This window comes from Oculina patagonica, chromosome 3 (assembly GCF_052425735.1).
Source record: "Oculina patagonica isolate OP01 chromosome 3, crgOcupat, whole genome shotgun sequence".
Classification (NCBI taxonomy): domain Eukaryota; kingdom Metazoa; phylum Cnidaria; class Anthozoa; order Scleractinia; family Oculinidae; genus Oculina; species Oculina patagonica.
The window spans coordinates 6,991,823-7,005,604 of NC_135760.1; the positions used below are offsets into that span (position 1 = coordinate 6,991,823).

Below are 13,782 nucleotides of genomic sequence, written 5' to 3' on the forward strand. Positions count from 1 at the left end.
AATTTTTTAACGCAAAAGAACGCGAGAGTAACAGCGAGCGGGTGTGAGTCTATTTTACTCGCTACCCGTCCCCACCCCAGCGTTCAACGATCGATGAAAATACGAGAAAATAGAGGGCTGTAAAGAGTCTTCAGGCGAGGGAACAGGTTCCAGTTGATGGCGACATCACTTCTCTTCGAGGGTTTTGAGCTCGCCGTTTTCGCCCCAGTAGTTACTAAGCAACTTGCTTTCGGAGTACTCGTGAGCGCTCGCGCTAGTTTATGATTGGATGAAATAATCCGGATATGCCTCGAATGCTTCAACGAAGATGCGCCAAAACGCCAAGACTGGCACTCATTCCCCCGACTGTCAGATGGTAGGGAAACCGTTAGAAGTAGTGAAAATCACTCAAAAAACAATAACAGCCAAAGTCCATTTACTAAACCGGCTTTATTAGTTGGTTTTCAGTACAAAATGAACCAATAACACGATTTAAACGAGACAAGTACCACAAATACTTTATCAGCTCTTATTGCCTCACGCACTGCAGAAATATCCTTAAAGGATTATGTGCCGTGCAGTATAAACGAGCTTTTACTTGGGATTTGTAAGTGACTGACAGAGAGTATCAGCCCAACAGGAACATTGTGTCTTCTTAGAAAACTTCACTTCAAGATGGATATCGTTCCACAATCATGCCGTGACCCTGGAAGAAAGCAAAACTGTCAAACTCTTGATATTTCAATTCTCATTATTAAGTGTTATACACTTGTTTTAATGTGGGTTGAGAGAATTTGGCGGCACATCAAGACAATGTTCCTGTGTGCTTGGCGATGAGGGTGCGAGTAGAAGTCAGGTGGTGCTCTGAAAGAACCTTTAAAAATGCCTCTACAGAGTAGTGGTATGTCTTCTGGACACAACAGATCTGACAAAACGAGGTTTGTGCTCGAAACGACAGCTTCGTTTTTCAGAGCCCTCGCCAAATATAACATCCTCAATAAAAGCCTCGTATCAATGAAAAATAAAAACATGACTTCCAGAGACATAGTGAACGCGGACAAGGAGCGCTTTCCATTTGTGAAGAAAAACTAAGAGAATTTACCGGCAAGTGAAACAGTACAATTTTTCAACAAAAACCAATAATATATGGGACGGAAAGGACCTTTCTACTTCATTTCCCACCGGGACAGCCGCGTATTTCATCAAGGAGCAAAGTAATGGTGCAAAAAGCAAATTGGTACAGTGATATTCCGACCATTCGGTGAAAACGAGAAAAGAAGAATAACTCTGAAGGTAGTCCATTTTTCCGAACATTTTCCAGTGGGAAGGACCGTTCCATTTGATTTTTAACTGGAACAACTGGTTTCTCGGTTCAAACGGAAAGCGCTGAAGGTTCAACCTCATTCCCGTCCCAGAGCCCTCGATACTTTTCGCCAGCGCCAATCTCATTCCCAAGGCCCTTTTCTTGTTTCAAGTCTACTTACCAGACCCCCAGCAGCACAAGCAGCGACCAGCCCGTATTTGCCGCCCTCCTTTTGAAGTCGGTTAGCAGCTGTGGTGACAAGTCGAACACCAGTGGCGCCAAATGGATGACCAATAGACAGCGAGCCACCCCACGTGTTTAATTTGTCCATAGGTGGCACGCCGACCTGTAAAGTAAGTTGGAAACAGACCAGATATAGTTGGAGATATTGTGATAAATAAAGAAAGATGGTAAATTTTTAGCTCGGTAGTGACAGAATAAAGATGTTATGCTCATCAGGGACATGTTTGACTGAGCCCGGGATTTTCTATAGAGGAGTTGCTAAGCAACGCATGACGTAATCTAATGGAGCCGGAATCACGTGACAACTTTCAGAGTGCTTTCTGACAAGGGCCATTTCTAATTGGATTTCCATTCTCTCTACCGTTGGTTATCTTCACTCACTAATGGGTTCCCTGTCATTTGCAAGAACTCGTTATTGTTCGACCTTCCATCATTAAGGTATTTTGACAAGCTTCTCGAAATCGCCTTAAAAATCTATGAGTATTTCCATAAAATCAATTTTTGCATTTAATTGCTGAACAAAACAATTTGTGGGTTTCTCACCTTTGAAGTTCTTCCCATGTAGTTTTGTGCAAACCAGTCAGAGTCCAAGGCTTTTAGGTTGGCCAAAATTTGACCCTTTTGGACAACAAAAATAGAACCCAAAGTGTCAATAGAAAGAATTCCAAGAAATAAAGCATTTTTTAAATGGGATTTAAAGAAAACTCACAGCAAATGCTTCGTGGTATTCAAAAGCATCAATGTCCTCCATCTTAAGTCCAGACTTTTCCAGAACTTTGGGTGTGGCATAGGCTGGTCTGCAAAACATAACAAAACTGATGAAACTCAAAGCCTTATGGTTTCTCTTGAGGGCTCTTCCCATCTCCTATTCTGCTTGTTTCTTGATCCTTTTTTCTTCGTTTTGGGTGATGAAATAAAAAACCTAAACTAAAAGGGACAGTGCCATCATGATTTAGTGCTACTTGAAAATACAATGAAGGTGATGTTTTTTTTATTGGAAATCCACTAATAGTGGCCTGGCCTTGCAAAAACGTACTGTGCTAGTCATGAAAACTGTAAAAGGTGGTTTGGCTACAGACGGATAGGACAGTAGTGGCCTTAAACTTGAAAACATCGGGCCAACGTTTTCAAGTTTGACAGTGTTACTTGGAAGAAAACCACTGATTACGTTTATTCACACCTTGGAGAATTAAGTTCAAAGGTTATGTTGTTGACCTCTGACTGAGTGCATCCTCATAATTCTATCATAGTTTACACAAAAACTTAGGAGATCTCTCGTGATACTGCCCGTTTAAAAGCAAGTTAATTCACGGATGTTGCATGTGATCATCGTTCCCAGTCCGTCTAATCTTCCAACTCTTCATATTGTATATTTAATTCTTTACCTCATTGGCATTTTTCTAGTTTATCTGGAGGTTTTATCAAAGTTATACTAATTACAGAGGAATATTGTTGAAGTAGAGTAACTAAGAAATACCCCAGTAGAAGCTGGTCTTTGGGATCCTGTGAAACATATACAAAGTCCCTGCAAGTAGTATAGAAAGAATAGAAAATTAATATCAGAGTTAAATAAGGCTAACTAAAATTTAGGCAAGCTTAAACTTGAGATAATATTTGCTGGCCAGTGGTTGCTCTCCCGAACTTGGGGTGGTCTCAGGGGCTTCAGTTAATTTACAGCTCTCCTGTGGGGGTCAAGTCATTTTACTCGCATTGCCTCTTGAGCAAGCACTGCCAATTGCCTTTTCACTCCCACCCTCCCTTCTCTATAGGTAAGCATCGATAAGTATATAGTCATGCCTTCCACTGAGTTTTTTTTTCTCTCAGTGTGACGGTGCCTGGTGGTTGCGCTCACAGGGTTGTCATGGTTACCATTCACGCTTGCTGGCGGCTCCCACATAGACTTAGGCCACATCCACACACTTATCTATTGGTGATGAGTTTAACAGTAAAATATAACTTTAAAAACTCCACTAATACAATGTATAGAACGTGTTTAGAACAATACAACATGGCAACACCAACACCACCTTTACCTCAGATATGCCTTAGGCTTGAACCCCATGGCCAAAGCTTTTTCTTCACTCATAATCAAACAAGCCGAGGCTCCATCCGTCTACAAACAAAAAAATAGTCAGAGCTTAAAGGAACCGTGTTACGGATTTTAGCCAAATTTAGGTATGGGAAATGGTCGCCAAAAAATAACTGCTCAAAACAGTGAAGGAACATTTCAAACGACGAAGATTGAAACAGATTGCGATATGGGTGTTTGAAATATGGCCTGGCAGAACAGTTTCCATAGTTAATCTGGTTTGCTTGTTTCTTTAAATTATAATGCCAAGGGGACATATTTGGTTGCAATGAAGCTATGGTTCTGTCATTTAGATCCATAGAAGTAATTTTCATAGCGAGTAGTTTCCATAGATTTCTGTTATTTGGGTTAAAACACATTCCTTCTCCTCCATTTAGCGGGCAAAGGGGTGGGGAACTACGTGTCAATTCAAATAACTGCTACAAAGCCATTTTCTTTGGTTGTCACGCAAGCTGGAGGAAGTGTTGCGTGAAGCAGAATTTCAACTTTCCAAGTTTCTCCAAAAAGCGATTTGAACAAATACATTTTCTGCCCACTTTGAAGAAAAACCTAACAAGACAACAGGACTTACCAAGAAGGAAGCATTGGCGGCAGTAACAGTTCCGTGTGGTCTGATAAATGCTGGCTTTAACTTAGCCATCTGCTCAAGAGTGGAGACGCGAATTCCGTTGTCAGCTGACACAGTTTCTGTACGGCCTAAAACAAAAACAGTAACATATAAAATATACCCCTTTCTCTGATTGTTGGAGAGAAATTTCAAGTTTTTCATGTAATTCAGAAATACAGTATAGCCATAGTTAGTGTTTTCTCTCAAATAAAAATGAGGGAAAAAGGAAACAAGGGGAAAGAGAAGGGGCAAGGCTGGAAAGCAAGGCCTGATTCTGGGGGGTGGGGGTGGGGGGTTGGTCACTCCCATATATGAGCTATATCTATAGGTATGTGCTGCTGTGAAGGGTATGGTTTTAAAGTAGTTTAGTTTGGGATAGGGTATAGAAATCAGAGAGTTTTTGAGTTTTTTTTATAAAGAAATGCATGTCTGGCATAGGGTAGGGATTTTTGGTGTCTAATCTAGTATAGGGTTGCAAAATTAGCTGAACATGGTCTGGTATAGGGTACGGGTTTTAAAGTCCCAGCAGCACACCCCCACCCAAAAATATACAGGGTCCCCCGGTGGCCTGATTATAGGAAATGGATGAATATTTACATACCAGGTACTTTGTAGGGCACGATATCTTCCAGTTTTCCAGCCTGAAAAAAAAAAAAAAAAGAACAAAGTGTTTACATTCTTTTACCAGCATAAAAGAGTGCCTAGGAGGCACTTCAATGGGATGCTAGTGCATCCCAGGGTTACCTCCAGCATTAAATTCGTTGATACTTATTTACACGCCTGCACCCAGTTGTTCAAAGGGTGGATAACACTATCCACCGGATAAATCCCTATCCAGTGGATAACTTAAATGTAAAACCTTCTTCAATAATCATAGTGATTTATCCAGTGGATAGTGTTATCCACCCTTTGAACAACTGGAACCTGGGTGGAGTGAGAACTGGCCAATTCCGGGTCTAATGAGGCTTAGACTAAATGCAGAGAAGATCCTTGCAGTTATGAACACAACTTAAGCAGTTGTAAAAATAAACCTAAAAAAATAAGGCTTGCCGGGACTGGAATCCTGACCTCTGCGATAACGGTGCAGCGCTCTAACCAATTGAGCTAACAAGCCAACAGAGAGCTGGTCATTAAATTGGTTCGTAATTAACGCAGGAAAGATGAAGATGAAATAATGAATATATGAAATCATATATTTGAATTGCAGATGAAGAATATATGGAGGGAAGGTCCTGGCAGTTATGAATACAACACTTAAGCAGTTGTAAAAATAAACCTGAAAAAATCAGGCTTGCCGGGACTGGAACCCTGGCCTCTGCGATACCGGTGCAGCGCTCTGACCAATTGAGCTAACAAGCCAACCGAGAGCGGGTCATGACATGAGGCTTAGACTGTAGCACAATTTACTGGTTAATATCAGTGGTTTAAAAGAATAATAAATTTCCTTACACTTGCTGCTGTGTGTGCCAGAGTGTGAGATCTTAAGGCATATTCATCCTGAAAAGTAACAAAGCCGAAATAAAATATTAGACCACCTTGGGGCATAATACATACTTCAAATATTGCCTTAATAAAAAGAAATATATATAGGCTTGGTAGCTTTCACTATGAAACAATTTTTAAGTATCTGTACTATTATAAAAAGCAATTGTAAAAATTAGGACACTGTTTTAATTAAAAATAAACAAATAACTTCATTTATCAACTGTCCATGGCTATCTGCCTACTCAGGGAGGAACGATGAAGTGGACAGCATTGGACTTTTTGGAAACTTTTTATAAATGATCAGGGAATTTGTTCTTGGTTAAATAATAAAGTGCAGCATACAAGAATGTGGCTAGATTTCCAGATCATCAATTCATCTCAAGAGAGAGACTACTTCTTTCAACCTGCGACAATATCCAAATTGTTTTTGGCCCTTTGGTAAAGATCTGGTTTAATCATTTTCTAGCAATCAATGAGCCAGACTTTTTATTAAACATTTTTCACAGATATGGAAAAAAGGAACGTTATTTACCTGTTCTTGTCTACTGATACCAAAAGCAGCTGCTAGTCTAAAGGAAAAAAGTATTCATTTAAAAAAAAAAAAAACTTTTTATAGAGTAACATTTTACTATTAATTTGTTGCTATTTTATCAAGTGATGTGCAATATTAATTTTTTTAACACAGTTTTGCTGATAAAAAATAAAAGCACTTAAATACAATTCAACATTGTCATAGACCACTAAAAACTAACACTGTTCCATGGAACAATGGTACGCTTAGAGTACCACTGTTCCATGGAACAGTGTGGGCTTCAGTGATCTGTCACAAAACACAGGTGAAGTACTAGTTCTCAGTACTGTCTTTATAGTGTGTTATTGTAGTGCGAGGACCTTCGACCACTATGGTTTATTCAGTGTGTTACGTTGCAGATGTCTCCTAACCTTGTCTCTTTATGTCTTTCCAATGACATGTCAAAGACACAGTTTTGGGGAGTGATGCACATGTGCACAGCAACACTTGAGACTTCATCTCTGCTACAGTAATGGTCTGAAATTATGGCCACTAGTACCTATACACTGTTCATTGTATAAAAATATAATAAGCTCTGTACCTGTCACCGCTATGTCCCATGGTTTCACCAGTAGAAAACTCGGCAACAGCTGGCAACTGACAAAAACAATGACAAAACAATGATCAGCTCAATATTATCTAGTCTCGGGCTTGGTAGCCTGTTTACAAGCCATAACTGGCAAACTAAGAAAGTCAGTCGTAAAAATTTGAATGGGCAGGTCACCTCAGGAGAAAGAAAACTTGGTCTGATCTTGGAGAGAAGCCCAAGTCTGGCACCAAGAGATTTGGCCTGAAAAGACAAAAATACAACCAGATAAGGAATGATGTAAAGTAGCAGTATTTAAAGGTCATGTTACAAATTGCAATTTTTCAAGCAGCTTCATGACATGTTTTAGCATGTTTGGGAGGCGCGGTGGCCTAATGGTTAGCGCGCTCGACTCCGAGTTGAACGACCCGGGTTCGAGTCCTGGCCAGGGTGCTACGTTGTGTTCTTGGGCAAGACACTTTACTCTCACAGTGCCTCTCTCTACCCAGGTGTATAAATGGGTACTGGCAAATTTACTGCTGGAGGGTTATCCCTGCGATGGACTGGCATCCCATCTAGGGGGGAATAGCAATACTCTCAGTTGCTTAATGCTACGGAAACCGGTATAAGCTCTGGCTGTATGGGCCACTTGGCTCAGACACAGACTTTACCTTTTTTTTTACCTTCATCATGCTAATGTATTGATTCAACAAAATTAATACTGAACTGATGTTTGCACTGTTTGACCATGCTTTACAGTGTACATGTATGACTTTGTAAGCATTACCTTGTTTAAAGTAAGTAAAGTTTTTCTGAGAGGTCTGCTAAGTCTGATGGGAACATCTGACATGAATTCGACTCCTCCAGCAATCACCGTATCACACTGACCACTGGCGATCAAACCAATAGCTGAAACAGAAAACAACACATTCTTTGATACAAAATACATACCAGTGTAAAAGAGGTTGGAAGTGGATAAGGAAATGGCTCACCAGTAGGTTTTAATACAATGGAGATGTAAATTAAAGCCAATACTCAATTCCTGACTTTTCTAACCCATGGTTTACTTGATTTTTTTTAATTACACACATTTTATTTTACCTGAAGTAATTGACTGGTTTGATGAGATACAAGCCATGGTGACCGTGTGACATGGAGTCTTGTCTGAGAAACCAGCACCTAGGGCAGCCTAATGACAAAAGAACCACAACATACAATTAGGAATTCATGTTTGTTTGCAATCCTTTTAGTCTAAAGTAAAAAAAATAATGATAATTCGAGAGATTAAGCATGACGTTTATTTTTCCCGTGAACGGCAAAAATTGAACTCCTACCGTCTGCCATTTGGCGTTCGTAAACGGAAATGAGTAGTTTTGCATTTTTCGTGAATGTTGAATTTTTCCCTTTTTTGAGGAATTAATTTTAAAATTCGATAAAAAGGTAACAAAATGAAAGGCAAGCTTGCATTTGCCATTTGCCGTATAACGTCATGCTTAATCTCTCTATTATCTTACTTATTGCGGTTCACCATTCCCACTTTTTTTGCTGTGTGGCCGATGGTAAGCAAGATGGCAAGCAAGATACTGGACTACCATGTCCACTGTGCAGTAATCAAATATGAAACTTCTTATTACTTCTTTGTAAGTAATAGGAACTTCTTTGATGGGAGGTGCGGTGTCCTAATGGTTAGGGCAAGACACTTCGCTCTCATAGTGTCTCTCTCTACCCTGGTATATGTTGTGGTTTAAATTTATCTTTGGTTTAAATTTTTCAAACCAGTTTGATTTTTATTTCCCTTTGTTTCAGATTATGATAATGAACATGAGACAATGGAAAATAAAAATCAAACTGGTTTAAAAAAATTTAAACCAAAGATAAATTTAAACCACAACATATATAAATGGGTATTAGCGACATAATGCTGGGAAGTACCCTGTATGGACTAGCATCCCATTCAGAGGGGGCGAGGTAGAAATATTCCTAGCCGCTTAATAATGCTACCGAAACCAGGATAAGCTCCGGCAAGTATGGGCCACTTTGGCTCGAGGCTTCCCTGATCTATTACTTCTTTCACCATAAACAGTAGAGGACATGTAGATAGTTTAAGTCCGCAATCAAGCCTAGGGGTCAATAAGGCTGAAGCTTATTCCAGTTAACATAGTATCCCACCCCTCCTGAGATGGAACGCTAGTCCATTGCTGGGTTACCCCCAGCATTAATTTGCTAGTACCCATTTATACACCTGAATGGAGAAATGCACTATAAGAGTAAAGTGTCTTGTCCAAGAACCCAGCACACACAGTAGCTGTAAAGTAGTAGATTTAGAAATTCTCTAAACCGGTGGCTGTTGTTTCAGGTTAAGAGATCTGCTCATTTTGATTCATTTTTAATTGTGAATGAAAAATTTTAACTGTAGTTCTCAACTGGATTTGTGATCATTTTTGTTATTCTCTTTACATGTCTTTTTGACAACCTATTGATATTGTATGGAGAAAACAGATCTTGAACACTTCTACAAAGTATATTATTGTAAACAGAAACCAATTTAAGAAGAGTCCTATACCTCTCTTGCAATATTACTGGTTTTTACTTCTTGAATCACTGTGCCAATAATAATATGATCCACTGCATCTGCAAAACAATGTCACAGTTTAAAAACATAAAAATCATAACCTTAAGAGAAGGCAAGAAAAATGTTTAAAAACAAAATAAGTGTAGTCTGTTGAGGAGTGTTACCAACCTTTATCTATTCCAGTTCTTGATACAAGACCTCTGAAAATGGAAATTTAGGGGAAAAAAGAGCATAAGAAAGATACAGGTTACATTTTATGTACACAAGTTTACACAGTTTTACTTAGAGAATTCAAAGACTTTCTCTATTTACAGCAATGGCCAAGTGCACATTTTGTATGTTGAATGAGTCACAGTATTATTTTTTTTTCTACCTCACTACTGTACTGTGCTGTCCTCCTTCTCAACTTCAATACTAAACTACAGTAGTAGCAATGCAACTGTAAACAATCATAAGCTATTAATGTGACACAGTATGGACCTTTTAAGTGTCGTGGATTACTTACTCCAGTGCTCCCCTTTGAATGTCATGTGACAGCAGGTCAGCATAACTGAAAATTAATAGTAAAGGCACTATAAGTTTTTTAAATATTTTAGGGTTACGGTATATCTCAAACAGTTTCACTAAACTTGCCTGGTGCCAGCCATAAGGAAAGGTGTTCGCACTCCTTCCACCAAAACAATGTTTCTTCCAGTTTGTTTGGGAGTCGCACCTAAAAATACACAAAAATTGGGACCAGAAGAGGACAGGAGTTTTCAGAAATTGACAATGACTAGCAAAACGTGCTATGTACGTGTACCTACCCTTACTAATCTGCAGTTTTTCCAGCTACTTTCTTTGAAATTTTACTATGCTCAAGAAAGAACTTAACTGCCTCTGTTGCTACCTACCAGCTACACTGCAATTCATTGAAAACCAACTTGGAATAATACTGCATAATGAGAGTAGCGAAGTACCTACAAGATCATGTCATTGCGATTATCACTAGTTATCTACAGAGATTTAGAGCTTATAGAAGAGCTATGGTAGGTCAAATTGGTTCTCGGGTTTAATATGTTTTTAACATATGTTAATCTGTTTCATCCTGAAGATAACACTTTTACAATGATATAAAACAATTTGAATTCATTAAAAAGAAATCCCAATGAATAATTTAAATGGTTTAATCTGATTAAAAGAGTGTTATGTTCAGGTTGACACAGATTAACTTAGCTTGGAAACTGTTTTTTAAACTGAAAACCAATAATTTAATGACAACAGAACAGCCTTATTGCTGTTACCTTTAAATTACGGCTGTGCCACTGCTGAACATACAGTAATGGGTAAATACCTTGCACTTGTTCGATATTAATTTAATCTCATAAATCACTATAACAATAAATTTTTAGATATAAAGGAGGGTCTATTATAGGGGGTCTTACAGTCCGCAGACTGCCATGTTCTTCTCTTCCTAGACTGCCAGTTGCTCTTTATTTTTTCCTGAAGACCGAGACTGCCATAAATTTCTTGACCGTAAACCACCAGATAATAAAGAATGTGACCCCACACCGATGTTCAAAATACCGTATTTACTCAAATAAGCGCAGCGGCGCTTATTTAATTTTTCGGGCCTCAAGTGCGGCGCTTATTGGAGGGCGGCACTTATTTAAAATTTGGACGCCACAAAGAATCTTATTCTTTACAGTAACTGAAAATAGCGCCTTTTGATTGTCAGTATTCGTCTCTTGCTGAGACGGAAGTGGCGTTAGCTGTACTGGCAAAGTTTGCGGTCTTCACAACATTTGCAGAACTACTTAACATTGTAAGAGTGTTGAATAGAAAAACCAATGGGAGAGCGATAAAACAATCACTCATAAGTCATAACTGCAAAACATCGCTTTTGATGCAAAGAAATGTTCAAGCTTGTTATAAAGTTGCTTTGTTCTGCCGTTTTTAGTTAAACGAAATCCCTCAAATAAGCGCCGCATTGGGACTGCGGCACTTATTCAGGGGCGGCACTTATTTACTTTTTTGTCCCAAATGCGGCGCTTATTTGAGGGCGGCGGTTATTCGGGGGCGGCGCTTATTCGAGTAAATACGGTAGGCTTAATCCGCCAGACTGCCAGAGTATAATAGACCCTCATAAAGTACTTAAAGCTATACAGAATGCTTATGCTAGTTAAGCTTGCAAAGAATTGCCCTTATTTAACGAAATATTTGTTCTGCAAATTAAGCTCTCAAGTGTTCAATCACATGTCTTTGTATCAAATCACTGGTTGCACAACTTATAAAAAATTTTATAATTAAATTTCCAAGTTGGTCATTTGTAATCCACTCTTTCCAGTAAGTAATAAACCTCCCTGGTGCTATGAAATTTACATCTCTGGGTATGATTTCTTGAACCTGAGTGATCTATCATTAATTTTCAGAATTTCTTAGATTTGTAGGTAATATTTTTTACATTATTTAACATAACATATTATGACTTATACATGCAAATTTAAACAAGACAGTGTGGTTACCCTTTGAGGATGTTTTCCGCTTTTGTGTAGTACTTGCACATCTCAGGAACACTGCATAATAGTAAAAGTAGCAAAGTGATATCATTACCTGCAGATTTGCAGCATTCATTTTTAAACCTAGTTGCTGGCTTGCAACTGACGTCACGGCAGCCATCTGGGGGAAATGAGCAAAGCGTTACCCTCCGCTGGGAGGTGACCTTATTTATCACGTAAATTTTGCGGAAATTTATGTATGTAATGACCCCCAACATGGCCGCTTTGTCACGTGGTTACAAGCATGCAATTAATACAATAATAAGCAGTAATAATTATAATAATAATAAAATAATCATAACTATCAGCCTAATAATCATATAATAAGTCATGGTTTACTAAGCAGTATATCCATACTACATGGCCTCTTCACCTGCATTAATACTAACCTAAATGTGAAGGAATACTGGGGTTTGCAGGACTTTCCTTATCTAACAGCAATCTTCAGCCATGGGGATTTTTCCACATGTAAGCTACTGAAATTGTTACATTTATGCACTTCTTTCTTTTTTGCACCATCATGCATATGTTATCTACAACCCAATACAGAAGTCCTTGGGAAGGTTAGAAATGAACGCTTTGATTTCAACATCTTTTAAATAAATCTAATCTATAGGTACGTACACAATGTGTATGGGCCCCCTCTCCCCCATATCAATGTTGAAGTCAGGGTCTCAAAGGGGGGTTCCTGGAGCCCCGGAGCCCTGAAATTTCTGCTTTGGAGCCCGGAGCCCGATCATTTTACTGACTGGAGCCCTGATCTTTTTTTGGCTGTGGAGCACGGAGCCCAAAGAAATTTTTCGCAGAGCCCAAAGCCCAGCGTTTTGAAATTTGATCATTTGCGATCCCAAATTGCATTTTTTCTTGTTTTATAACTGCATTTTGTTAAACTTTGTTATTATTGACGTTAGTGATATTCAAGTTAAATATTCAATCCACTTTTAAATAGTTGGAGACATGATAACCGTCTTCTTGGGTTTAAAAAACTGGTCGGAATTGCGGACGTTTTATTTGAGGACTTGATTTAGCGTTGCAAAATAATTTTTATATCTAAAGATTGTAGACCATAGTGGAGCCCGGAGCACGAATGCAGATGATATGGAGCCCTGGAGCCCTGAAATGTTTGTCTTGGAGCCCTTGAGCCCAGCATTTTTTAGCCCAGAGCCCTGGAGCCCTAAACCCCTTTGAGACCCTGTGAAGTGTTACTGAACATTCAGGGCTCGAAAAAAACTCGAATTCCAGCTTGCCCGTGGGGCAAGTAACTCTCAAATTTTGCTTGCCCGGCAGGAAAACCTACTTGTCTCGGACGACCAGACGGGAGTTTTGTCGAGCCCTGACATTATGATAGACAATATGCTGTGATTGAAGTCTCTAGGTATACTTCACCATTGAATGAGGGGGTAGGGGAGCGCAAACTAGGTGACCTTCCCAACAGTATTGTCTGGGGTTGTAGCTATAAAGTATACTTTATAAAATAAGCTATTACGATCAGACAATCGTCAAATCAATAATATTAACAGATTTAGTAGAAGAAATAAAGAAAAGAAATAAAAGTAGGCTCAATTTAAGTTCGCGTGAACTTATTTACTTGACGTTGGACTTTGATCTGATCGATCCACGTACAATGAAATGTACATGATTGTTTAGGTTTTACGACAAACTTACTGTTAAAATCGGGAAATAATTTAATGGGAAGTCAATTCAAATAAGGTTACTTACATGTGTTGACGTTTTTACTTTGACAGTTTCTGGCAAAGGTTCTTAAAACTTTTCCACTACAGTACACGCTGGCCGCCATATTGATCCTGTAGGGAAGTGAATGTAACCACGCCTTCAATGCTCGATTGTTTACGATAATAAGTTCAATCAAGGT

General features: G+C 38.9%; 1 protein-coding gene across 2 annotated transcripts; it reads right to left on the reverse strand.

The window, feature by feature from the left end:
- Positions 1 to 410: 410 nt before the first annotated feature.
- On the reverse strand, positions 411 to 13,735 carry LOC144645128 (trifunctional enzyme subunit beta, mitochondrial-like). 2 transcript variants are annotated; one of them, XM_078504607.1, is made up of 21 exons: positions 13,629 to 13,735; positions 11,877 to 11,927; positions 10,266 to 10,331; positions 10,009 to 10,087; positions 9,881 to 9,925; positions 9,544 to 9,575; positions 9,367 to 9,434; positions 7,905 to 7,992; positions 7,591 to 7,712; positions 7,002 to 7,067; positions 6,819 to 6,874; positions 6,239 to 6,275; positions 5,671 to 5,718; positions 4,823 to 4,862; positions 4,186 to 4,310; positions 3,559 to 3,638; positions 3,003 to 3,050; positions 2,235 to 2,322; positions 2,069 to 2,143; positions 1,464 to 1,628; positions 411 to 685 (listed from the first exon to the last, which is right to left on the reverse strand). In XM_078504607.1, the coding sequence occupies exons 1-21, from the start codon at positions 13,705 to 13,707 to the stop codon at positions 650 to 652; spliced, it is 1,494 nt and encodes a 497-aa protein (XP_078360733.1). In that variant the 5' UTR covers positions 13,708 to 13,735; the 3' UTR covers positions 411 to 649. The 2 variants fall into 2 exon arrangements, with proteins under 2 accessions (XP_078360733.1, XP_078360734.1); XM_078504608.1 differs by lacking the exon at positions 10,266 to 10,331.
- Between the last annotated feature and the right edge of the window lie 47 nt (positions 13,736 to 13,782).